At 41.1% G+C, this 27,611-nt stretch overlaps 1 protein-coding gene across 2 annotated transcripts in view; it reads left to right on the forward strand.

The window, feature by feature from the left end:
- Nucleotides 1-15,147, forward strand: part of tent4a (terminal nucleotidyltransferase 4A) — a 24,273-nt gene extending 9,126 nt beyond the window's left edge. The window contains exons 5-13 of one of the 2 annotated variants that reach the window (XM_026156965.1): nucleotides 2,469-2,576; nucleotides 7,271-7,399; nucleotides 7,605-7,818; nucleotides 9,047-9,173; nucleotides 9,263-9,366; nucleotides 9,526-9,707; nucleotides 9,978-10,136; nucleotides 10,374-10,547; nucleotides 12,553-15,147. In XM_026156965.1, coding sequence (XP_026012750.1) covers nucleotides 2,469-2,576; nucleotides 7,271-7,399; nucleotides 7,605-7,818; nucleotides 9,047-9,173; nucleotides 9,263-9,366; nucleotides 9,526-9,707; nucleotides 9,978-10,136; nucleotides 10,374-10,547; nucleotides 12,553-12,699 — 1,344 coding nt within the window. In that variant the 3' untranslated portion in view covers nucleotides 12,700-15,147. The remainder of the gene's footprint in view (nucleotides 1-2,468; nucleotides 2,577-7,270; nucleotides 7,400-7,604; nucleotides 7,819-9,046; nucleotides 9,174-9,262; nucleotides 9,367-9,525; nucleotides 9,708-9,977; nucleotides 10,137-10,373; nucleotides 10,548-12,552) is intronic. The other variant, XM_026156966.1, reaches the window with a different exon arrangement.
- The last annotated feature ends 12,464 nt before the right edge of the window (nucleotides 15,148-27,611 follow it).

The following is a 27,611-nucleotide window of genomic DNA, read 5'->3' on the forward strand; positions in this document are numbered from 1 at the left end:
ATTGGCGACTTGCAAATCTAACTGTATTGTAGGGCTGCTCAATTAATCGAATTTTAATCACGATTACGATCTGGGCTTTCAACGATCATTAAAAATGACTGAGCCGATTATTAGCCCCTCCCTCATTTATCCGCGACACCTTAAAGGCCGGTCTGTGAAAATATTGTCGGGCATAAACCGGTCCGTGGCGCAAAAAAGGTTGGAGACCGCTGATTAAGAGGACCCGAGGGAAGCTCGGAAAGCTAAGCAGAAGTTATTTGGAGAGTGACTGCCGTTGGTTGAAAAGAGAGTTTAAAAAAAAAAAAAACTTCAGTGGTGTTGCACACTATTTTATATTATTTTTTAAAGTCATTGTTAACCCTTTAAAGCCGGTCAGAGCTGCATGCTCCGTTTTGCGTAACTATTTTTAAATCCCTGTAGAACCTGAACCGTGTAAGCTAGCGCAATAATTTGTTTTGCATATGAAACCGGAGGAGTTGTACTTACATCTGATGCCATCAGCTTGTCCTCGGTCACGGTTTCGTTCCACATATAGCTTTGCAAAAATTGCATAAAAAGCGCTTGCAGGAACAAAAACATAATATTCCAGAAACAGGCTTTGCCGTTCCTGTCAGCTGTTCGTAACACTTCCCACAGTGAAATGATGCACATGCTGTTTTCTTTGCAAATTTGCATCATAGGATTGTTTTTTGTTTTTCCTGCAGTATATAAAAATTGCTGTATCTCCAAAATAAAACTATGAAGACACTCAAAATAAATTACCTGTGGTGGGAAACTATTTTTTGCAACTTTATTGTATTTAAAGTTTTGAGGGATAAACCTCTTAAATTTCTCCAAGTAGAAATATATGTAAACAAAACAAAAGCGATTTTCAATTTTTTTTTGTAGTTTATTGCACTTTTTTGCAATTTATGTAATTACTATGCACTTAATGCATACATATTATTAAAATATGGGCTATAACAGTTGAATTGATGTATAGCAACTTGAAATAATATAAAAAATAATATAAGCTCTGGTGGACTTGGTTCTATAGTAGGTCTTAAAGGGTTAAATAAATATTGTCAAATAATCGTGATCTCAATTTCAGTGAAAATAATCGTGATTATCATTTTTGCCATAATCGAGCAGCCCTACTGTATTGCCATTCACAGTGGCTGCTAAATGAAAAGCATGGTTTGTTGACACGATATCTGCAATTTCCTGGTTAGCAACAGAGTCCAGAGTAGCATAAAAGAGTATTTGAAGAAAATGGAAAACATAAATGAAACTCATAATAAACTTGATGGAAATCTGTTTTGTGGGCCTCAAAAAAAATCAGTTGTCAAATACGTCACATTGTTAAATCACCTGCTGTATCAGCTGGGCTCTACATGACATCTGTATCTTTATAGCTCAGTATTTTCTACAAAAGAAACTTGTGAAATGTTTCTACAGAAACAGACGGATTAATAAAGACAATTCAGAAAATTAACATAAATGTCAAAATTAAAAACTGCTTATTTCTCAGTAAGGAACTACATGATAAATTTCCACCCTGTGTATAAAATAGTAATTGATTGCTTTGGCCTAATGATAAAATGATAGTTCTTCACACTAACTAATAAATGCTTGTAGCTCCAGTAAAGAGAAATCAAGAGGAGAGCTGGAAGAAATCCAGGCAAACAAAATTTGCCACCAAAAAGCTCTTGTGCACTTCCAGTGCCCAGAAGTATAAAGCTTTGACTTATTCCCTTTAATGTCCACTTTAACCTGTGAGACACCGTCAGTGTCGTCCATCTGTTTGCCTCACAGGTGACACATTTCCTGAGTTGTGGTGGACTTTCTGTCAATTTCTTTATTGATTAATAGTCTGCTGTTTTTTGGAAACCACTATGATGCGAATGCTGAAGTGCGTACTTTGTCTGCTCTTGTTCACCCAAAATGAAAACTTGCCGTCATCTGTTCAGCCGAGGTCAGTCATACTTTACTTATCGACTCATTTCGGTTCCACAGCAACTTCCCTTCATTGTGTCAAAGCCATCACTCTGCAGCTCGGGCTAATGTGTGCACCTACTTCGGAGGTGTTTATAGCTCCTATCCTGCAGGGATACATTTGAAAACAGCAACTCAGTGGCCCGCACAGTCGTCGTGTGGGCTGTGCACACAACCAGGCAAGCGACCACAGGCTTCAGTGCCTTCTTGACTGACATGATAATAAGTAGTTAATGGCTGAGTTTTCATTTTTGGATTAGCTTTTATTTCTAAAAGCTTGTCATTTGGGACAGTTGTTCCTTTTTCCCCCCCTTTGTGTTCCAGGACACAGTGAGCATGTTTTTACAGAAAGATCAAATCAAATCACTTTTATTGTCACATCACATGTGCAGGTACACTGGCACAGCACATGCGAGTGAAATTCTTGTGTGCGAGCCCCACAAGCAACAGAGATGACTGTAGTGTTTGTTGAGCCATTTCACTTCATCTTTCAGGTGCCAATCATCAAGCTGACCGACCAGAGGACTGACGTCAAGGTGGACATCAGTTTTAACGTAGAGACTGGAGTCAAGGCTGCAAGCTTCATTAAAGGCTACATGAAGGTGAGAGGTGCCTTCAGCGCTGGAGATTTTACATGGTTGGCGATACAGACGGGGTATTACTTCATATATGTTTGTGTGTCAGAAAGATTACACACAAAACTAAGCCGTTTTTCATCAAATTTGACGGAGAGCTGGAAGTTAGAACCCATGCCATTTTGGTTTAAACCAGATCACTGTCCCTAAAACTGCAAATTAGATCAACGGCTTTGGTTGAAGATGCATTTGTGATTTGCGGACAGAGCTGGGATTCTGAAGCAAAAACACATGAAAGTCACTGGAAACTGTTTGACCTTTCTTTGATGATCACCCCTCCATCTTAAAGCACTCTCACAGGGCTTCGCTGGCTGTGGATGTTTCTCCTATTTTTGCAGTAGCACAAATAACTACCCCACTCACACACTTCACCAGTCTGCTGCCTGGTTGTGGGCGCTGGCTTTATGGAGCTAGGAGTGGCCATGTTTGGTGTAGTGATGGACTGACAAGTTGTTAGCTAAATGAATTAGCTCACAGCAAGGCATATTATTTGCTGTTTTTAACATGGGGACTTGCATTGCTGCTGCTTACTTATGAGCAATGTGTTAAATCGTACCAGGCACAGAGGGGGGGACTTAGTTATTTCCTATAATTTGTTGTCTAAAGTCAAACTTCATGGCTATGTGTAGTTCTGGTACTGCTTTCTTTGTTGACTTAGACCAGAAGGCAACAGTGCACAGTAGAAGGAATACACTCAGATGGAGGAAGAGAGCAGGAAAAGGTCATGTTTTCATATTTGAATTAAAAAAAAAAACACTGGAGGAGTCACATAATTGCTGTCTTGCAGTGAGGTGGAAATTGGAAATTCCCTCTTTGAATATAGCTTACCCAGCAGTTTAAACCATTACTCTTTACTTCACTCCAATCTTGTACCGGCTCATCTCATGTCCAAAGTGAAGCTGGAACAGAACCAGCAACATCGCTCCGTCAAGCCCCCATTTAACTCTGTCAGAGTCTGTGTCCTGCTGAAGCTCTTGTTGCTAAATCTGCACAGCAGAGGTGAGTTTCGCACAGAAATTCCTGCTCGAGTTTGATCCATGCCCACTTTAGTCACAGTTTTAGGAACTAATGCGGGAAAGGAATTCCAGGTGCCGCTGCTGCCGCGAGCTATCAGATTTTGTTGGGGCTTTTGTTTGCTGCCGTGGTTGCATGTTGGAACGGCGATCGCTGGGAATGCACGTCACAGCGAGAAAGCCTGCTGTTGACAACCACAAACTACACCAACCCAGAGAGCTGATGTTGTGAACATGTGGGTGTGACAGACTCGGTGCAGTCTTGTCATTGAAAGGTCACCTCAGAGTTGATTTTCACATGGTGGCCAGTAGGGGTGCAACGATACTCGTATCGATATTGAACCGTTCGATACAGTGCTTTCGGTTTGGTACGCATATGTATCGAACAATACAAAATTTTTCATTTATTTTATCAACTTTCCTTCTGACGATGCTGTCTGTGTTGAGCGCTCAGTGGATCTGAGGGCTTGCAATATCGCTAGCCCGACGTCCCGGGGCTAGCGATTTTTTTTCTGTCGCGCTACCAAAATCTATCTCTGCCCTGCCCGTCGGCCTATCGTAGGAAGGAAAAATATGTCAATGCTTTTGCATTCTTTCAGAAATGTAGCTGGGTAATTATGTCATTGGCATCGGTGAGCCACTGTCAATATGTGACATATTGAAATCGCGTTTGAATTTGCGCTTGTTTTTTGCTTTCACTTTGCAATCGCGCGAACTGTGTATAGAGAGCGACAGCACTGATTGGTGAGTGACGATAATTTGCGCACCAATTCCTCTGACATCGTCTTATTAATCGTTAGCTTACTATGCAAACATGACAAGTGAAATCTCCCGCAGCTTAAACATGTGAGAGGTTGATCGCGCAGAGAATCGCTGACTGTTATGTGAGTGCATGTGTAAAAGTAGCAGGATATATATTTTAGTTCTGCTGAGCCAAATAAGACAGGTCAGGGTGAAGAAGTGACATCCAAAGAAAAGCTTACCACAAAACGGAAAAGTTATGACAAATCAGACTATAAGGCAAAAAGAAAGTGCAGCTTTATGGTTTCATGGACAAAAGAATTTCTGTGGCTGCAATATGACGAGCTAAATAACCAGGGCTGCACATAAGTGGTCCGCAGGTGCGCATTCGCTGTCAAAATAAAAAACACGCACAAGATAAGAAGTTGCAACGCGTGCTTGCGTACATAAGATTTTCAGGAGGAGGACAGACATTTGTTTAGAACTCTTAAAGATGTCGAAGAAGCTCCTTTAAGCAATTACTGTGATGTTCCTCCACCCCCAAAGAAATGTCAGGAGTCCGAACCACAAAAGCGTATTCTCGGAAAAGTAGTTGCAGGAGGTGAGCTGGCTTCAAACAAATGATGAACGCACAGAGATGTGGTGCAGAATGTGCCGTGAAAATTTAATAAATGACAAATTAAAAAGGCATGAACGTTTTTTTTTTTTTTGTTTTTTTTGTATCGAAAAAATATCGAACCGAACCGTGAATTTTGTGTATCGTTGCACCCCTAGTGGCCAGGTGCCTCAGTGCATCCCGCAGTCTTGTTCTTACTCCTTAAAAGGATATTTGAAAAGTTGACAGCGCTCTGCTGCTCCACTGGCACAGATACACACATTCTGCCAGGAGCTTGTGCTGCCTTTTCAATTGGAAAATCAAAAAACAGGTCCCTCTGGATTATCACACGCAGCTCATATTGATAGCTTTTTAGAAAGTTTGGCCCAGTTGGCAGCTTGACAGTTGGAAGTCGGGGTTGTAACAATTCGTACATTGAACGACTGAAAGTTTCTGTATTTAGCTTCGTTGACTTGCTAATAAAACATTACTTTCAGTAGTAATTAGGGCTGCACGATTTTGCATAAAATGAGAATCACGATTTTTTTTTTTTTTTTTTTTTTTTTTTTTGGCTTAGAATTGAGATCACGATTTTCTCACGATTCTCTTTTCCAGTATAAATATTTATTGCACTTATTAACTGCACATCAACTTCGTAACAGTTGAGACTGAACATAAAAACAATAAATCAAGGTTCTTTATTTGTCACATGCATAGTTATACAAGTATAACACACAGTGAAATGTAGCCTGACACGCTCCTCGACATGTGCAAAAATTGGGGGGGGGGGGTGGGGGTGTAGAGGAAGAACTATATATATATATATATATATATATATATATATATATATATATATATATACACACACACACACACACAGGGTGAATGTGCAGTAGTAGCAGCAAGCAGGTGAATTCTGTACATTAATATGAATAGACATCTGACTATTTTACAGGATAGACAATATAAGCATATTTAAAGTTAAAGGAATTGAAATGTGCATTGTGCCTTGGTTTAGAGTGTCTGGAAGAGAGTCCTGTCTCAGTCAATTATAGATGATGTGAGAGGGCGGGTGTGTGTGTTTAGGGCACGGATGGCTTGGGGATAGAAGCTCCTCTTGAGTCTCTCTGTCCTTGCCCGGAAGATGCGGAACCTTCTACCAGATTGCAGAAGTTGGAACAGTTTGTTGCCAGGATGGGACGGGTCCTTCAGTATCTGCGCTGCTCTAGTCCGGCATCTCCTGGTGTAGGTGTCCTGAAGCGGGGGGAGAGCAATCCTGCAGCAGCGTTCTGCTGTACGGATCACTCTCTGGAGAGCTTTTTGGTCCTTCACACAGCTGTTCCCGAACCACGATGTCATGTTCTGTGTGAGGATGCTCTCCACAGCGCCTGTATAGAAAATCCTGAGGATCTTTGGAGAGACCCTGAACTTCCTCAGTTGTCGTAGGTGATACAGGCGCTGCCTAGCCTACATCAAAATACATCAAATAAACATAAAAACAAAAAATGCGGTACAGTCGTCGTCTTTTTTTCTTTTCTTTTTTCTTTTTTTTTTTCTTTTAAATCATTGTCATTTGGAAATGAGATCGCACATAAGTATGAATCGAGATCGAGATTTTTTTTTTTTCCTAACGATTAATCATGCAGCCCTAGTAGTAATCGTCTCTGTGTGCCTGCAGTGACTGTATAAGGATATCTGCTATTCTCAAATCAAATCACTTGGATCACTCAAATCATACAAAGCCAAGAACAAAAACGGGAAATAAAAAATTGACCATCCAAATTTTTAACAATATTTATGATGAATATAAGGAAAAGCATTATATAAGACACTTCTTATTTAAAGTTGACTTATTGATTTGTTGGATTCATTTGGGCTTGTGTTCTAAGTGTTTTTTGTTTTTTTTGGGTGGTTTCTGAATCGAGTTAGTTTACAAGATTAAACTGCGTCACGTTCAAAGTTGTTCACCGTCGCTTTGGATCAAAGCACCAGCCTGTCCCTGAGTCATGAATTACGCTGTTCTTTAGACAAAGATTCACACCCTTAATGAGATAATGATTGACGTGCTAGTCAGCCGCATCATTTCATCTCTTTACTTATAATGTAGTCTAGTCTCGTTTCTGACTCACAGTTCTACATATATCTCATTAGAAACCCTCTTTCTCCTGAGTGATTTATGTAGCTGGAGCCCAAGTCAATTTGTTTTTATCTGCGTTTACTCTTAAGATGCTGCGCTCTGGTGTTTTCTTACTTAATCTATAGTTTGAATCAGGCATTTTCATTCCACATCTGTCCCTGCATTTTGCTTTCAGAAGTATCCAGTGCTGCCTTACCTGATCTTCGTGCTGAAGCAGTTTCTGCTGCAGAGGGATCTAAACGAAGTCTTCACCGGGGGCATCAGCTCCTACAGTCTCATCCTCATGGTCATCAGTTTCCTACAGGTACAGGGATGTCATGTCACAACAGTTGAAGCGGCTTATGTTGTAGTAGTGCTGCTTGATAATATCGTGTGCGTATGTATGTATTTATAGTGGCATAAGCAGAAGTAGTTTATTAGCTGTTGTAGGACAACATAAAATCGAATCTTTATTAGTGAAGCAGTTGTCTCAAATACACCCTAATCCAGTCTCTTTCCTTTCTCTTCAGCTCCATCCTCGTATCGATCCCACCAACCCCAGTGAGAACCTGGGAGTGTTACTCATCGAGTTCTTTGAGTTGTATGGCCGTAATTTCAACTACTTGAAAACAGGGATTCGCATTAAAAATGGAGGCGCATACATAGCCAAAGAGGAGATTATGAAGGGCATGACAAATGGATACAGGCCATCCATGCTCTACATAGAGGACCCTCTACTTCCAGGTGTGTGTGAAATACCATCTGTCTCTAAACAAATAAGACTTTAAGCTACATTTTCAGGTTGGCATTTATGATCCAAAGAGAGGTCATCAGTGTGTCATACTATGTTTGATTTTAATTTTTAGTATCATTTGGTCTTCGTCTTAAGACTGGCACAGCAGCTAAATGTTTAAACCAATTACCGGTACTGTAAAGGTTTAAACCTGGATGATTTGTTTAAAACAATAAAATGATTTTTAAAGATGCTGTATATATGTAAAACGGACATAAAATACAAACATTTGGAAAACTTTTTGAATACTTTAAGATATTTTTGCTATTGAAAGCTACACTTAGCCAGTTGGCTTTAATTTAGCTATGCTATGTTACTCTGGTAGTAGTTTGCAGTGTTAGATGATAAAGTAGCTTGAAAATAAAATGTTAATTCACTATCCTGATCAGCCCAGGGAGTGTATTAACTGGCCTTATGTTACTAAGCTGGATAGCTCACAGTGTTGGAGCTTAGCTTATATCTGTGTTAGAAGGCATGCTAGCATTAGCCAGAACAGAGCTAGCTTATAGTCTAATTATATTCTCCAAATGAAATGAAAGTCGGTCAAGAAAATACCCTGCTGATGTTATCCCAAGTTTGTCCTTGTCTTGAATCATCTACGCATTTGGCCAGAAGGGGCTTTTTTTTTTTTTTTTTTTTTTTCTGGTTAGCATTGGCTAACAGTATACTACTCGCTAATTTAGACAATTTGCTAAATACCCACTAAAGCAGCTAGCTAGTGTGTACTCTTTGGGGAGAGTGCCATCTATTTTCGGTTTTGTCTTGTGTTGAGAGCTGATATTTGCTGGCTTTAGTGATTAGTGTTCTCCTTTGGCTAACGTTAGCTTATTGGGCTGCAGGGAAGCTGAAGAAAAGCGTTGAGGCATTTAGTGTAGGGCCCAAATATCCCATTTCGCATTTCACTCACTGACGGTTTATTTTTTTTAAAGCTTGTATTATACAAAATGCTGCATAGTGCACTTTTAATCACATGTATTTTTATATAGCTCACTCCAATACTCTGTCCATTGTGTGTTGAATAATACATTTTAAGATCAGTCATGCTTTGCACATTTTGCAATTAAGTAACAAGTAGTCTAACAGCCACTAACAATTTTAGAAAATGTAAAACTTGGTTAAAACCGGTTAAATTGGTCTTTTTTTTAAATTTTCCTCTCTTGTTTCCCCTCCACCTTGTAGGTAATGACGTGGGAAGGGGTTCCTACGGTGCCATGCAAGTCAAGGAGGTGTTTAATTATGCTTTCATTGTCCTGAGTCATGCTGTCTCCCCGCTTGCACAGTCATATCCCAACAAAGACTGTGAAAGGTTAGAATCAAAGCTATTTAAAAGTAATACTGACACCTTAGATAAGAGAAGAGCTTTTTTATTTAAATGTTTCTATCTTGTCCCTGCAGCACATTGGGGAGGATAATCAGGTTGACCAAGGAAGTGATCGACTACAGGGAATGGATCGTTAAGAAGTGGGGGGGCAGAGATTTGGTGCGACCGGACAACAGAGGTACAAATCATTGGGTTTCAAAACAAAATAGATGCAGTTTTCCCATTGATGCTATTAAATTGTCTCATTAAGCATCAGCTTTTTTTTTTTTCTTTTTTTTTTTTTTTTTTTTTTTTTAAAGCATGATATATATTCTTACCACTAATCCTATTTCTTTAGTGTCGCCTCCCAAAAAGCCTGTGTCGGAGCAAGAGAACTGTGTGCTGGGAGGTGGTGTTGGGTCAGATGAGCAGCAAAGGGATTCGGTGTCACCCCACAGCGCGGACTCTCCCATGTCCATCTCCAGCCCCCAGCAGCACTCGTCCGCCTCATCAGTGTCCTCACTGTCTGGGTCTGATAACGTAAGAAACCCCATGCAGGACGAGTAACAATGCACACGCTGCTTGTATTTCTGATGTAGTTCTTGAAAAATACCAAACAGTTTCTTCTGATTATGCACTTGACATCCAGCATAAAAGGATAATGTTGCCACACACATGACATAACTACATGCCTCTTATCCTTCTCGTGGTAGTACAGCTTAATTTACTGTCATTTTATTCTAGTATTCAGATGGAAATCTGTTGGTTTTTTTTGTTTTTTAAACAATGTCCTCTGCTTTGATCCATCAGGACTCTGATTCAGCGTTGCCATGTCCCCTCCCTCCACCAACCCTGCCAGCTTACCCGCCTTTCCCACCACTCGGCCTAGCTTTAACTCCAGGCCTCAACATGAGCACCGGCAAACCTGGCATGGGGGGACACCATCTGCTCATGCCTCCAGGTTCCCAGGTAGGCACGCAGCCGTGGCGACAAGCAGCAGTGATTGCCTGAATTAGCCTGAATTTTACATGTAAAATGGGATTATATGGTGGTTAAAATTTGGACTACAAATGAAGCATATTAAATCAGTAGGGTAGAGAACAAGACATAAAATGTGCAGGTTTTTGCAGATTTTTATTGCAGTATTCGATTAAAAAAAACTAAACTACTAGATTTCCAATTTAAATTCTGCCTCTCTTTCCCCAGGCTCGCGTCTCACTGCCCGGTGGTCTAGCAATGCACTCCATGCCTGGCAGACAGGTGTGTATAGACACCGGGCTCCCCCCCTTCTTCCACATGCACCCCCCAGCCCATGCTCATGCCCCTGCCCCTTCCAGCCCCCAGCCTCCGCCCAGTCCCCACTCCAGCCACACACATAAGGTAGGCGCTGGATGCCACAACCACACTCAAATGCACTACTGAGACAACCTTGTCTCCCACACAGGGTTTCCACTCTGTCATTTCATTTCTTGTCTCTCTTCAGCGTCTTCATCCTATGTCACGTTTGTTATTTCTCATTTTATGCTGTCATTATTCTGTACAGGTTACATAAAAAATTCAATTGCTATTTGCGTTCCAATAACTAATGACATTGCTGCAGCTGTGATAGTGCTTAAAAACTGGTGATTTTCTTGTGCCCGCCTTTATGCTAAACCAAGCTAGCTTTCACCCATATGCACCGCATTGGTCGCTGCTGTTTATTGTAATGATTGGTCAATGTGGCCGCTGCATTACCCAGAGGGAGCCACGCCTCCTAATGCATGCACCATGAAGAGGTTTGGTTTTGATACAAATGCCAGACATCTATTTATGGAAATTAGTTTTCCATACCACATGCATAATATATCTAAAAGGGAATATGACAAAATCTGCAGCTGGCTTTTCATATGTTTTGGTGACGTTTAAAAAGTGGTGAGTGCTTTAAAAAACCGACTGCGAAATGTAAAAACTGAAGAGTTTACTTCAGCATTGAAATGACTCGTCTGTCCAATCCTGTGAGTCTTTATCGTTTGGAAACGTTCAATCAAAGAAGAGCACAAATAATACTGTGCGCTTTTTTTTTGTTTGTTTGTTTGTTTGTTTTGTTTTTTTATTTTGTTTTGGGGGTTTTTCCCCCATATTTGTCACACTTAAATGTTTCAGATAACTGGAGTATTAAAGGGGAAAAACCCATCCAAACCTACCTAACATTATGTGGAAAAATGAATTTAGTTTCACTAGCCACACTCAGGTCTGATTACTGCACGACCTGATGAATCAAGATATCACTTAAAACATATCCTGTGTAACAAAGTGAAGTAGGCTAAACGATCTTAACAGGCAACATATCATCATGCCGTGAACTAAAGAAACTCAAAGGATGAAACGTGGAGTCGTTGCCGTCTATTATTTTGGGAAAGGTCACAAAGACATTTCCAAAGCTTTGTGAATCCAGCCAATTAACTGTCGACAAATGAAGAGAACTTGAAACACTGATGAACTTTTCCAGAATTGGCTGGTGTGCCAAAAAATAGTCTAAGAGCCTCAAAAACTCATCTAGGAGGTCTCAAAAGAACCCAGAACAACAAATACAGAACTGCTGGCCTTACTTGCCTCAGTAAGAGTTCCTTAGGAAAAACAAACGCTGCCAACTAAAAAAACAAAAACGTTTGTCCCACATTTTTGAAAATATTCTGTGGACTGACGAGACAAAAGTTTAACTTTTTGTAAAGTTTGAGCCCATCAAACATCAGCTGTGGAACTAACACGGAATGTTATAGAAAAGATCATCATTGCAACAATCAAAACATGATGGTGCTAATGGTGTGATGGTCTGCAGCTGCTTTACAGCTTCAGGACCTGGATGACTTGTTTTAACTGAGCACCATGAACTCTAGAAAATCCAGAAAAATGTCCAACCATCAGTTTGTCTTCTGAAGCTTAAACACACTGGGGTTATAACCAGTTTTTTTTTTTTTTTTAATGGTTTTGGAGTGGACTAGTCTAAGTCCAGACTTCAGTCTGATTGAGATGCTTTAGCGTGTCCTTAAACAGGCCAGTCATGGTGGAAAACCCTCCAATATGTCTGAATTTAATCCTGGAAAGAAGAGTGGGCCAAATATTATGTTTCTGTCTAATAAAAAAATTTATTTGATCTGAATCATGTGCATGTGACAAATATGCTAAACAAAAGAAACCAAGAAGGGGGCAAAGACTTCTTCACAGCAGTGGCAGCTTGTATATCGGTTCCTGCCTTCTAGCTCCAGCGTGCATTTATTTCTGTGTTGTGGTTTTGCTCATGTTTAAACACAGAGCAACCACAAAGACAAGTCCGCACACAAATCTGTTGGGATCACAGCCTTGATCCTTTTCCCTCAGTCTTCTTCTCGTCTCCATCTCTCTTCAGAACGGAGCCAAGTTCAACGGGAAGGGCTTCCACAATCCGCCACTGGTCAACAACGCTGTTATGGCTAACCGTGGATACGCGCAGCATCACCGCAACACTTGGCGACGCAGGAAGAGGGACAGCCTGCCGGTTAGCCTGAGCAGATAGAAACCTCTCCTCGCCGTTTCCTCTGTCTCCTCTCCGACTGCATGCCGTGGCTCTTCGTTCGTCTTGAAGGAGGATGGACAGGCAGACAAGAGGACCAGAGACCAGCAGTTTTTACTCCGAGGGCTCCTCAACATGGAACAGCAGCCCTCAGCTCTGCATCTTCCTCCTCTCTGTACCTTCCCTCCCCTTTTTCTTTTCTTTTTTTTGCATGACTTTAATTCCATTTTTTTTCAGTATTGTCTTCCTTCTCTGCGTTCAGGTCGGTTTACTTTTTTGGAACTTGGCATTGACAGTATTGCTAAGCTCACTTGACCTCATCTCGACCCTTGCAGCCAAGCTGCCCACGGTTTCCTTTTTACAGTTAATACACTTAAAAACAAACGTTTTTTTCTCCATTTTGTGCAATAATGTTATTTTTCTTTTTGAAACTAAAGTAAGAGCTTATTTAATTTCGTGTGTGTGTATATGTAAAGGCATTTTTATACTGTTATTTTATTTTTGTAGAGTTTTAAATTTTGTTTACGAAACCTTTCCCCAGGCAGCATCTCTAAAGTGTGCGTGTGTGTGCGCATCTCTCCATCAGGTTGAGATGGACCCAGGTTGAAATGACCCCTCCCCCCTCTTCTTCTCTCCTCTTTAAATGTGGTCTGCTCAAGGGAAGCCGTATCAGAAAAGCATCATCTTGGCATTTCTGATCATTTCTCTTCACATGTTTTCTGAAAATGGGCGAGGTGGGCAACAAAAGGGGGAAAAAAATTCCCTATGGAAGTTTTGTTCCTCGCTCCAGTTTTTCTAAGGCATGCTGAGGGGAAGTTGAGGGAATGAAACTCTGCCCTGGGATATCCTTGAAGCACAGGGAGAGGCTCAAGTTTTGTGGCCACCTGAGGATTGTGTGACTGCGCGTATCTGTTTGCGTCTCTTACGGGAATGTGTCGTTGTCTCATTTTGTCGTTTGGGGAGAGAAGGCTGGCAAAAGAAGGCTGGCCTGATAGCTTTGTCTTGGCCATATCTCTCTCCGCCCGGAGGATTTTCAGCCTGTTTTGTTTAGGCTTTGTGTTCATTTTTTCTTTTAAAGTTGTTGTTGTTGTTAATATTTTTTGTAGGAGCATTGGGGGCCACGAAGGCAACAGCTTATCTGACTTGAATTAGAAGATCAAGAATGGCGGGCAGAAAGTCACTGAGCTGTGTCAGAGGGGGCGTGGCTGTGGAAAATCTGATCCCAGGGCTGAGGTCAGCTCTCGCCCGCAGCTGTAAATTAGCACAGACCAACACTTTAGATGCTCAGCGATAAGGTTTCTCTCCTTTTTTTGTGGTCCTGGACAAAGGAGGAGGGAGCGAGGGTGGGGGCGTGGGGGGTTTCTTCCTGAACCAAGGACCCTGAGTGAAGGGAATTATATTTTGATTCCATTAAGGAATCTTGTGTGTATTCGATTGCCAGGTACTTCCGCTAATTGTTTGCAATGCCTTTCTTTGTGTTTACTCGGGGTGTGTATGTGTGTGTGTACCACGTTTTCCTGCGAGCACACCGCGCCACACAAATACACACGCTGTCGAAGGCTGTGACTCGCCCAGAAACACTACACATGCCGGTGTTATTACTATGCAAGTGGATTCTTCTAATTATTGTGTCAATTCTTGTATTTTATTTTTGGGGTTATTTTTTTCCCATTGACAAAAAAAGCAAAAAAAAATGTATCCCAAAAAAAAAAAAAAAAACACTCACTGCTTGTTGGACTAGAGTGATGTTACTGACTGTCAGACTTCTCAAGCCAACACATGTAAACTCTAGCCCCCATCCCCTGACCCCCACCCGTGCCACAACTCCCTTGTGTTTGTATGAAGGCCATAATGTGTTTTAGACCCAGTATTTCTGCATCTTGTCAGTCAAATGTAAGGAACAAGGGGGATGTTAATGTCAGTGGTCGGGTCTGAGTCTGTGTAGTGTGTGACATAGTGAAACGTGTGTGAGAAAGACTCGTGACTCGCCACCACAGTTGAATTTTTCTTTTTCTTTGGTAATCGTACGCCCGACCGTTCACGAACGAGCGCCACCCACAGAGCGACTTGCTCTCTGCAGGTGCTCTTCGCAAAGGGCCAAAGTGTCCGTCAACAATTCCTGACTTTTTCTTACTTGCACGCATTCACTGCTGTTGCACTGTTTTGTTTTGGGGTTTTTTTTGTTTTGTTTTTTGTTGTTGAACCATGGCAGCTCGGATCTGTCGGTCAGAACTGCACAGCAGGTTTGCTGTTTTGGCCGATAGGTCACAGGGCAGAGCTGATTACGAGCTAATCATAACCTCCAGCTTACAAATTCCTTTCATACTTAATAAATTTGACCAGAAAAATCAAAATCATTGACCAATGGAAAGGGTGAGAAGTTCTTGATGTTTTCTGGCGTATACACTCTCACCCTATTATTCCCTATTACATTTTTTTTTTTTTTTTTTTCATAGATAATTTTCCGTCTGTAGGGTAATAATCAGAATTGAACATTCAGCACTGACTTTCATGCAGTTGTAGGCCAATAGTAATTTGATAACAAGAGGAATGACGTTACCCTTTCAAACTGAGATTCTTACAGCCGCGTTTTGCTTCTAGAGCTCAGAACCAGCAATGATTTGAGACAAAAAAAATTAAATTGGGGATCGAAAGCTGTTGGCTCTGTTAGAGTTGCCTGCAATCTTAACAGCAAAGACTGACATGCAGTATCCAAGGAAGTCTATGGAATAAAGAATTGTGCATCTCAGCGGTCCGGTGTAGCCAACTCACCCTGTCTACTTTCCTTTGTTCCTTTTTCCTCACCAGAGGGTCAAAACAATTAGGTCAAAGCTTCAGTTGCGCTCTTCCACATTGTCCTGACTTCTCCCGATGGTTTTAAAAGTGAGGCGGAAAAGGAAGCGAGGAGAGTTGGATACTTGACTTGGACCGCTGAGATTTTGCCATACACATGTACATGTAGATGCAATGTAATATTAACACCCCCCCCCTCTTCATTGCAATACAATGAGGGATTTTAAACTGGTGGCTGCTGTTCAGAGAAAGATGGCAGCCCCTCAGTGTCCTGGCTGATTCATGTGAGCAGTGACCCTCGAAATGGACACCAGTGGCCAGAGGGAACCACTGCCCAGCTTTTCTTTTTTTCTTTTTGTTCTTTTTGACATTTTTATGTAAATATTTTTTTTCTATTTTATTTTTTAATAAACATTTTAAAACTGCCAGTCTGTGTGTGGGTTTGTCTATTTGATTTAAGTGTGAGTGACGGAGTCACACAAGCCTAGGAACTGGTTTGCAACCACCAGTTGCTAAGAAAACATGAATATTCCTCGATTTCTGCGAGTTTTCGAGTGGTTGCTGGGAGAAATTGGTTGAAAAGGTCACGCCTGGATTGAGTGGAAGATGTCTGCAAACACTAAATAATTGCAAAGTGGTAGTGAACCTGAAAAGTGCTACGTACACAGTCTATAGTGACCATTTGCCTTCCAAGTAAAAGTTGCCCCTTTTGAAACTGGTTTCTGCTGTAAGGCATAATTTGATTTTGAAGTCAAAATAAGTTTCCTGTTTTGTACTTTAAGTTTCTCTCCCTCTTTGTTAGTGAGTATATGCAGACAGGTCATCAAGCGCCTCAATTTGCTATTGACCAAAGCAGTCACAAGGTTTTTGGTGTAGCATCCTCTTTGTAACAGATTTCAGTGACAGCCAGCAACCAGTCTCTAACTGGTGGAGAACGGGGATCTTTCCAGGACCTTCCCATGGTGTTCCTGACACATCTATAGACCTGTGCAACTGAGGCCTAAGGTGATGGTGTAAAGAGATTACTCCATGTTTCACAAGGTGGTAAGAGCTATCTACAAAGTAACCCATTTGTAGCACCGTGGCAACCGTACAGTCTTTGGTTTGTGACTTGTGATTGACAATGACTTATTAGCCAATAAGCGAATGATTTCATAGCACAGAATATGAAACATGGTATGACCTACATTTACTAAACAGACTTTATTTTCATTCAATATTCCTTCAAACGAATGACTGAGCCCCGAAGCTCAGCAGAATAATGTTTACAGAGATAAAGTTGGAAAGCCAATTTCCCATAAACTTGTACAGGACTGGAGGTTTTTTTAGCAACCATAGATCTCCATCTGGCACCCTTTAGGTAGAATGCAGATTTAACGTATTTCTGGATTAATTTCTCTAACCCAGAATGTACAGTTGAGGCCAAAAGTTGATATACACCCCACATGGGCATCGGAGTGAAAGTAATTTAGAGCTTTTAACAATTTCTGTGATCAGTTCTTTTTCCAGAGTGGAACAATTGTACAGCATACATCTTTGCTCATTTTAAAAATGAAGACTTGGGTCCACAAATTTGACTTTATTTTGATTTTCTCTAATCCACACGAGGTCCCGGCTCAAAAGCCACAACATAAATATGGAGACGAACACCAGAATGTCAACGCCAAGATGTTTTATCTTAAATTACATAGCAAGTGGGCTGAAATACCTGGTACACCAAGGCAAAGACTAGTGAGCCTCCCTGAAAGCCTGTCTCAGGTGTGCCTTTACCCACACCTGACTAGGTGTGGTCAGTTAGCAACAGCTGGACACTCTTGCACTGCCGCTGCAGAGGGGCGTAACACCACCCTCGAAAGGGTTCCACTAGGACCCCTGAATGAATTAAAAGCCCCTCTGAAGCCTTCTGGTTCTTGATCCCCCAAACCTGAAAGAACAGTAAAAGCTAGCAGAAGCAGAGTGTGTCCAATTTGGAGGTAGTTGGCCTCCATTATTTCATCCCCTTTGTTTGATGTACCTCTACCACTCGCAGCAAAACAGACCCAGAGCATGGTACTGCCACCACCATGCTTGACAGCTGATAGTGTTCTTAGATTCGAACGCCTCACCTTAGTCCTCTACGGATTCTGAGGCCAGATAGAACTTTTGCTTGCATACAGTTATTTGATCTGATAATCTTACTCTGTAGTTGTTTAAAAATGTCTGAAACAGACCCTCTAAACTTGTTTAAATCTCTAATTCTCCTCCTTAGTTCCTCCCTAAGCTACTGTTCTCAGTATTAATCCAGTTAGAGCCGTCAGATCCTCTTCACAGAGGCAAAGAGAATTTACCATTTGTAGTAAGAAGTTAATAGTTCTGGCCTTTTCAAGTTCAGTCATTGTAGAACCTTATTAAAAGATTTACGTGAGTGTATGTATTTATAAATTTGTATGTATAAATTTCACTTTGTGTGGATTAAAGAAAATCAAAATAAATTCAAACTTGTGCACCTAGTTCTTGTCTTTTTAAAGTTATAAAAGATCTATGCTGAGCAATCGTTCCACATTTCAACCAAAGCATTAAAATACCAAATTACCGTGGCATTCATGCCCATGATGAGTGGGTTTAAACTTCTAACCACAGCTGTAAATTTGTGGTTCTGAGGGAGAAATGTCAGCTAGCTGCTGCTTGGGCTGAAGAAGTAGAGTGTAACGTGTTTAAAAGCCTCTGGTGCTCATACAACACTGATGAGACTGGGTCAGTTGACCTTACATGTGACCCTTTGTTGATATAAAAACAGATTAGTGCACCTTGCCGTGTATCTCTTCACTTGCAGTTCCTTTCATCAACACTGGGTGGAGCACACTTACTGTTGTTTTTCAGAACTGGATTAAGCGAAGGTCTCCGAGGCATGGCTGCTTTGTGCCTCAGCTCCCAGGAGTCTTCAACATGCTTAAGCCCCAAACCAAAGGAAGGAGTGTTGATGCCGTATTATCAGCTTTTGTCAGCTTCACAGGGCCTTCAATAGAAACGTGTGTTTTTGCTCTGGATTAGGTGCCCTGTCTGTATCCACAGCAGTGCTTCCAGAAACAGAAAATCAGCCCAGGCAAATCTGAAATGCCTGCCGAGGAATGTTTATGACATTTTCCTTAACCTCCCCCATATGACCTCGATGTAGTAATAAAGCTGAACATAAGAGGACGCTTGAAAATAATTGACTTTTGAGCTCTGGTTGAAGAAGGTGAAAGAGGTCAAAATGTAGGAGCATTTCAATTGTAAAGAGAGGAGGTGAGACACTGGATTTAGTGTTCAAAAGCCATGAACAGCACAGACAAGGCTGAACAGACAAAAGAAGTGGAGAGGAGGTTAGGACAGAGCGCCCTTAAAATGACAAAGAATATGCCTATGCAGCCTAGAAAAGGCTGCATTCTCACAGGAAATAAACAGAAAACATTAAGAAATAACTCGGGTTGCTGGATGTGGTATATTCATTGCCAGCCAGCCAGAAGCCAAGGGTCTGTCCTCAGCCAGAGCTGAATTAAAACACTTTGACTGGAAAAGCTTCTTGCATAGCTGAATGAACAAGTCTTTCACAAGTCAGTGATTAGCTGCTTCCACACTTAGCCTGATTTTTTTTTTTTCTTTTTGGACAGAAATAGCAGGATAGAGAGAGAGAGGCTGGAGCATAAATTCACGATAAAGTTTCTTTGCTGGCTGTAAAAAGGTGTTTATTTGTAGGAAAAAATACCATAAGTTTAAAAAAAAAAAATTATCCTGTAGACTAAATCTTTTAGAATATTGCTCAAAACAAAGCATGTCTACATGTAGCCCACATCTTAACCTATAAGAACTCAAGACTGCTATTATCAGTATTTATTACACTGGATCAAATGACGGTGAAGTTTTCCTCATAAGGAGCATTACAGCATCTTTACAGTTATCATGTTAATTTGAAGGCCCCAATTTTTGCACTTCTCTTTGCAGCTTTGTTAGAAGCAGCGTAATATGGCTGCTTTTCAACCTGACTGCACTATGACCTAGCACTGCTAGCAGAGGGTGAGCAATGCTAGCTCCAAGCACAGTTTGCTGCTAGCTTGTGTACATGATGGAGCCATTAGCTGGTTATGAGTCAAGTATCTTTGTAGGACAATTTGGCTGGCATAAAACATCCATCTGTAAAAAGATGGATGTTGCTTCTGGGTCTGAAAAGTGCAGAAAGTGCAGAAGCTAGCCTGCTGAGTGTTATCCTGCTGCTAACTTGATCTGTGGCCTCAGTGTACACTTTTCTGGCGGGTTCATGGTCTTACTTGCCATTCTCAAGTTTTGCTCAATCATTTTGTAAATCACAGTCCCCATTAGAGTCAAAGGTGATAGTAAAATGGGGTATGCTTTATGAATGATAAGTTCAGACTGTATAATAATACGGTTGGCTATTTTCTGAGTCAGAGCTAAGCCTAGTTTGTTTTTTTTTTTTTTACCTTTTTCAGATTACTCAGATCATTTTGGGCGGCCAAAATGCTCAGCTCAAGGTTTCAAAACATGATTGGGGAATGACGTGGTGGTCTGTCTTTTGTATACAGCCTATGTACACTGGTGACATGCCCATTTAAATTTCAAAAATCAGTCCATTCACATGAATCTAGGTCAGACTTTGTCCCCACTATTCATATCATGAACATAACAAAAGTGACCTCAGTTGGATTTTAATGGAATATCAGCAAGCTCTTGTTTATCTTACCTCCTCAGCTAAGTTTCACTCCATGATTTCCCCCCTGCAGTGGCTCTGTGGGACACTGTGGGAAGTGTCCACAGACTGAGGGACTGGTGGTCTAAAACTGGTAGTAGATGAGTGGTTTATCTGTTCTTTCTGTGGTTATCTGTTGATGAACTGGTGACCTATGCAGGGTGTAGGACACCTCTCGCCCTAGAATAGGGTCCAGTCTTATTCAGGAACCTGATTTTTAAAAGAAGTTGAAGATATTTTATGTGTGTATGTAATATTTTATTTTAATACTGGCTCCTAAATCCCTGGCTGGGAAGGAAAATTGAAACGTAATTAGTGCAAATTGTACACAGCTTGATAACCTGTTAAATTATATCACATATGCAGTTGAATATGTTTATTTTTTTTTGTTTATTGGAGGCTTTCTGATTAACGTTGTGCTGTTTTGCATTGTGATGGTTTTCAAACATAAGAGTGAAGCTTACACACATTGTATTCACTGTTAACTGTTTCCTACAGAGAGATCCCCGCCTATAGCATTTAATGATGCTGTGAAGCTTCTGTATTTAAAGACTCCTGGGAGCCTTTAAACTCCAAAATTACTCCACTTCTCTACATTCTCTACAGTGGGAAACTGAGCCAAACTGCATTTTAACAAGCCTCGTAAGAAACCCCAGAACAATAGCAATCAAATGCAATTAAAAGCCTGATTAGTTCAGTATTTTGCCAATTCCCAGAAATGCCGTGCGCCTCTCAGAAAAAAAAGCCATTTTTGTCGAGGGGATCAAATGCAAAACAGACTGTACAGGGTGCTTTAAATTACCGTGTTTGATTGAGGAAAGACTTTAATTGAGAAAATTGCATACGTATGTACTTAATGAAGCCCACGGTCGTCTATTCTCCCTCCCTCACTCCCCATCACTCTTCTTCCCCGCCACCTTCCTGACTTGATTGCTGCTTATCTAGGTCATCTCAGTGTGTTTTAATCACCGCTGGGTTGAGCTAGACCCAGTTAGGTGATGAAGCCCACTTTTTCTTTTCATCAAGGTGGGAAACTTGGTTTATTTCTAGCGCAACATCATTGTTTGTGCTGAGCTCCATCTGGGATGACATCCAGTTTTATCAATAATTCAACATCCATGGCCTAGATTGTTTTTTTGCCTTTGATACTTTCAGATGCTTTACAGGAGATACACGAGCCAATTCTGTTTTGAGCCCTTTATGAATATGTGCTTCAGTCCACATGACAGGATTGACCTCTATCACTGTTGATTTCCCATGTGTGACTCCATGCAAGAACAAGTCACATCTATGAATGGATGTGTGCTTTTGCTGTTCTGCTGCTCTGCTTACAGTAGTGCTGTTCTCCAATAAAATAATTAATTTATGGCAACTTATTTAGGGCTACATACTGAACTTATATAGACAGAAAAAAGTATTGATCCAATACTAATACCAACATGGCTATCATTATTATCGATATTTGGATTGATCTGTCCACCTCTAGTTTACAGCTGTTACACACATATCCTCTTTGTTCTTCCTGAGGTCACACTGCTCTCAGTTTTTAGACGTGCTTCAGATTTCTCTCGGCAGGCACACTGTCTTCACGCATCCTAATTTTTCATTTGATTGCGAAAGATAAGCTAAAAAAGAAGACCGAGGATGTGTCTCCAGACCACCAATTAAAACTGCACAATAAGGCATGAGACACTGGATACAAAATTACCCAGAGATGTATGGTCACATGTTGAGCCCGCATTGGTTTTGGATCTCCAAGAACCCCCCCCCCAAAATAAATCTACCCTATCATTAATGCTGCACAGAGGAGAATCACTTGTTGGCTGAGGAGTGGTGTGTGCTCTATCACAGCCGCACAGCGTAAACACAGACAGCGCCACAGGGGGGAACGGAACGACGAACCACGGGAGTGCGAAACTGATCAGGAACAAAGGGCTGCTTTCAAAAAGCAGCATAAATTGATATTTAACAGTGACATCTGACATATGAGTAATAGAATGAGGGGGTTTGTGATGAAAGAATTATTTTCCAAATCTGAAGTTCATAATATAAATATATATATATATATATATATATATATATAAATTTTTTCTTTCATACTTTGTTACTTTTCTTAAATGTTTTGGCCTGTGGTAGACTGGTGGTGTTTGGTTTATGGTTTATTCTCCTGCCTTGTGTGTTCACTGGCCTTTTCATTATGTTCAGTTATTCAGTTGTTTGGACCACAAACAGGGCATATCATGTATGGTGGCATCCACAGATATAAACTTGAGTGTTGCTGGCACATTCAGGTTTGGAATGATTTGGAAAGGTTTTTGTTCAACCAATAAAATTTATGTTGAGCAGGAGTTAACCACAGCAGTTTCTCTTTAAAAAAATATTTTTATTACTGTTTATTTATTTAAATAAATACAAGATACCAAAGATCAGGGTGTTTCACATTAAACATGGGAACAAACATATAAAACCTGTACAGTAAAAAGAATAAATGGGTTGTATGTACCAGTCACGATGTCTTAGCATCTTGTCACATTTTTGTTATATGTACATGGCAGGTAGGATAAGAGGAATCTGCTATGGATGTAACATGTAACACCTTTTTTTTGGAATGGGGTCAAATTGTTCTTAAAGGTTGATTAAATAAACAAATATTAAACATGCAAACCTACCTTATCTGAACAGCTGACAATGAGCTGGCTAAACAACAGCAACAGCTGGTTATAAGATAAGGTCATGCCAGCTAATGTTAGGCTCAAATGTCCTAAAAATTCACATTCTCTTTGATAAACAGTTGTGAGAAACATCATGTGAGAGTTTATCACAAAGTATCTAAGTCCTACAACATCAGATCCACTTCAAAGAAAGTTTCACCAATGCTAGCAAACAGCAGCTAACAGAGGCTAATAGTAGCTAACAGAGGCTAACAGCAGCTAACTGTAGCTAACAGAGACAAACAGCAGCTAACAGTGGAGAACTGCACCTCACAGAGACGAACAGCAGCTAACAGAGGCTAACAGTGCTTACTGACAGTTCAGCTTATCCTCAACAACTCACCGCAGTATCGCTGTCACCAGTCAGATGTGAGATTCTATAAATTATTGAATCCTTTCCAGAGTAAACACAGTTGGATGCTTGTCACCTGGCACTGACATCTGAGGTAAGAAGTGGACTGACAGCCTTCCGCAGACAGGGAGAAACTTCAGACCCAGTCCAAACAGTAGTAGAAACACGCTGGCTGTCTACAACTATCATGGGCACATGCTACATTTAATTTTTTTGATCTCTCTTGGATGACTAAGATGTGCTGATCCTACGTCAGCCATCATAGCTAGGATTATGCACTTGAATTGGAAGGGGTAAAAAAACAGAGCTCAGTGGATTGCAATTTTCAATCTACTGACAAATACAGGTGATTTAGCATCATGTTTTAGAAAATTGAGCCACTGATTTATTCATAATTCAGTCTTTCCAATTAAGTTTAAAAAAATTGTGGCTATCAAGATAAAAGTCTTGAGGTGTTTGGTTAGGGTTGGTGAGAATAAGTCACCTAGGAGTAAAGTACAATGCTGGGCATCCTCTGCACACGGCCATAATCAACCAGAGGAGTCTGTTCAGTGACAGGTTGTTTCTCCCAAAGTCAAGAATCAACAGACTTAAAAACTCCTTTGTCCCACACGCCATCAAACTGTTTAACTCCTCTCCTGAGGGGAGAGAGAGGGGGACAACTAAGCTGCAGTGCCTTTTCACTGTGCAATAATTTTTGTTAATATCCAACAGTGCAATAGACTTCAGTACTTGAAATGTGCAATTCCCTTGTATTCTTATTCCTATTTATTCTATTTGTCCCTTTTGTATACTCTGTATTTATATATGTGGATATATGGTATATTTCTGCTCACATTCTGTAACTTCTATCGGTGCTGTGCTATTGGAAACTGAATTTCCCGGAGTTTTATCTAATCTAATCTAAGCGATGGTCTGGTCCTCACACATGCCAACATGGTCCAAAGTTCCCAAAGAAACTTCACAAGTCAATGGTTTGTCAGGTGTTGTGTTATGACCCTGTTCCCATGCAACTTAAAAAAGATCATCTTTAATGCTATCTCTTTTTTCACCATCCCCGCCAGCTGCGTTAAACAAGTCCTTCGGACTTTAACGCGAGCCTCTCGGTGAGACTACTAGACGTACACGCTCATCTCATAGTGGCAATATCTCCCACAGCACATGAAGGCAGCCGAGCCCTTTCGTCCTTTCTCCATCTGCTTGTGTTGCCTCGTCTTCTGTCCTGCCGCTGTGCCTTTGTCTGTATGTGGGAGGGTGTTGATGCAGAATTAGTGTGTTAAGGCCACTCTTCCTCAGTGTGCTCTCATTCTGTCAATGCCTTTGGCGCTTGATGAGTGCGTGTATGTGTGCATGTCTATGTTTGTGTGGAGTGGGTAGCAGGTGGTGAGCACAGCCACACCTGTTGTTAATGTGATGGGGAATAAAACCTTATATAGAAGACTCCATTTATAGCACAACAAACACATGTGGATCATGATTGTGAGGCAGTTTTATGACACAGGAAAATCAAGGATCATAGTAACGTCTGTGACGTGGCTTACACTCATAACTGCTGTGTGTGCGTGTGCACGTGTGCTTGACTTCATGTGTGCTGTTGTTTCCTTACATTTCTCCTCTTCCTCTCACACTTCACAGTTTAGTTTCTCCGTGGCCGGGAAAATAAATGCGAATCCCTTATTTGAGTAACTTGCTTAAGGGCGCACATGGAAAAGAAAAAAGCAAAAAACACAAAGTTCAAGTTTGATAAAAGAAAATAACACACAGTGCAAGCTGTCTCTCACTTGCACAACTGCACACGCTCTCCCAAACTGTCATGGGGGTTGCGTGCGCATCAGCGTGCGTGAAGCTCAGCTCAGCTCATTAATCTTGTCTTTGTTGTGCCAAGGAAGACCTAATTAGATTACATTGCACAGCTTAGTATAAGGGAGCTGAACAGGAAGTCTATCATATGTTGCAATATGGCATGTGCACGCACAACACACACACACACACACAGACGGGGATAAAACAGATATGTCGCAGAGCAGAGAACGACTTCTTCACACGTTTTCCAAATCCTTCTGTTTCCACCAGACGGGAGAGTTCATGTGACAATGAAACACAGATTCACACCAATTTCTCCAGAGTCAAAAAGGACTTCAGGACAGAAACTCAGTCAGAGGAGGCAGGATGAGCAACTCTGAACGGCTGCAAATGCATCACACTTCATGTCATAGAGATATTGGCTTGTCAGGGGAAATCTGGGTTATTGCAGTGCTTGAGTGCTGGAGACTCCTGTTACTAAAATAAATATTTGGGTTTGTACCGCTGCAGAAGAAGGCCCGATCTTCTGCAGCCGCAGTAGCGCCCTGTTTTACATTCGGGAGGTTACTGACACAGAGAGCCTGATCCGCTTCATCCGGTCATTCGCCGGAGCATCTGATCTTAATAAAGTCAATTTGCCCAATTCTGTCATTTCTCAGACCTGGGGTTGAAGTTGAACTGGGGTGCATGATGTTAAAGCTTCAGTGGCTGCACATTTTGGAGTTGGACTTGTCTCCTTTATCTTGTACTGATGCTATAAGTGTTCTTGAGTTGAATCTTCATGCTTTGACTGAATTTGCTAATCCAGCCATCTTCAAATGCCGATATTGTCAAAAGTATTCATTCATTATTCTTAATCCAGAGGGTTAAAGCAGTGGTGTCCAAATCCAGGCCTCGAGGGCCGCTCACCTGCAGGTTTTAGATGTGTCCTTGATCCATCACAGCTGATTCAAATGGCTAAATTACCTCCTCGACATGTCTTGAAGTTCTCCAGAGGCCTGGTAATGAACTTATTTTTTTGATTCAGGTGTGTTGAAACAGGGTGATATCTAAAACCTGTAGGACACGAGGCCTGGAGTTGGCCAAGCCTGGTTTAAGGTGATGTCAGCCCACCTTTGCAGCTATAACAGCTTAACTCCTCTGGGAAGTTTTCCACAAGGTTTAGGGGTTTGTTTACCATACCATCATTTATTTATATAGCACTTTTAAAACAACACATGGCCGACCAAAGTGTTGTACAGCAGAAATATCAAAAGTACAATAAGAATAACAAATACCATAAATGAATAACAGTGTCAGTTACCCACTGAGTACAAGGCCAGCCAATAAAAATGAGTTTTTAACCTGGATTTAAAGACCACCACTGAAGTAGGTTGCCTACTGTGAAGAGGAAGATCATTCCAAAGCTTCGGGGCCACAAAAGAGAATGTTCGGTCTCCTCTAAGTTTCAGATTTAGGGTCTGAGAGCAGCAGCTGCTCAGATGACCCGAGTGAACAAGGGGGGACATAGGGTTTCAGCAGATCGGACAAATATTCAGGCACCAGACCATTTAAGGATTTAAAAACCAGTAAAAGGATTTTTAAAATAGAGCCTAAATTCAATTGGAAGCCAGTGTGGGAGGCCAGAATCTCGTTACACTGATTGTGGGAATCATAATAATAAACAACGCAGCATTTTAATCATGGTTAATCAAAAATACCTCACAGCCCTGCATGCACTAAAAGAATCAGTTTATCTCTGATACTAGAATGCGATCCATTGTATGTGGTACTGGCTATTTGACAGTCAGACAACTGCAGTCTCTTCTTCAGAGCTCTGTCAGCTTTGCCTGACTTATCTGTGTGAACAAGCTGGATATTTGCGGCTTATGTGCAGAAGGACATGTTAGCACGGGTATCATTGTCACTGTCATTACCATCAATGCCAAACTGGATAGCAATTTTCTATAGATTTCCCCCATGTTGCTTTCTCCAGAGTGATTGATTTCCTCGCTCCATACCCCCTGCTGAAAATTGCTATAGAAATATTTCTTTCCTTTTCTTTCCTTTTTTTCCTGCAGCACTGAAGACGTCCTGCATCATCCTCTGCTTTGTTTGAGACGGTGCTATCGATGCTACAGGCTCTGCAGACTCCCGGACCAAGAAGCTACAAAGAGTCTTTAGAATCATTCGTCTGCTTGTTTATTTCTGTTCCAGATTTCAAAGACTTTGTTAATCAGATTTAGAGAGAGCAACACTTCTCATAGTCACATAGCTGCATTTCAGGATTTTCAAAGTGCTTCCACCGGGTGAAACTGATTTTTGGGGTAATCTGAATAGCATGAACCTGTTTGTTAATCATTCATTTCGTACATGTTCTGACCAAGTGTGCAATCAGTCAAAACAGGACAACAAACACTGTAAGGAGATGCATCTTGAGAATACAAATATCTCTTCGGTCCCATTCCGGTGCCCTTCGTTTTGAAATCTCAAAATCTTCTGCAGCGCATCCAAGTCTTTAATCACAGCTCTGATTATCAGAAAAGCTTGAGATGAA

Source organism: Astatotilapia calliptera, chromosome 22 (genome assembly GCF_900246225.1).
Source record: "Astatotilapia calliptera chromosome 22, fAstCal1.2, whole genome shotgun sequence".
Classification (NCBI taxonomy): domain Eukaryota; kingdom Metazoa; phylum Chordata; class Actinopteri; order Cichliformes; family Cichlidae; genus Astatotilapia; species Astatotilapia calliptera.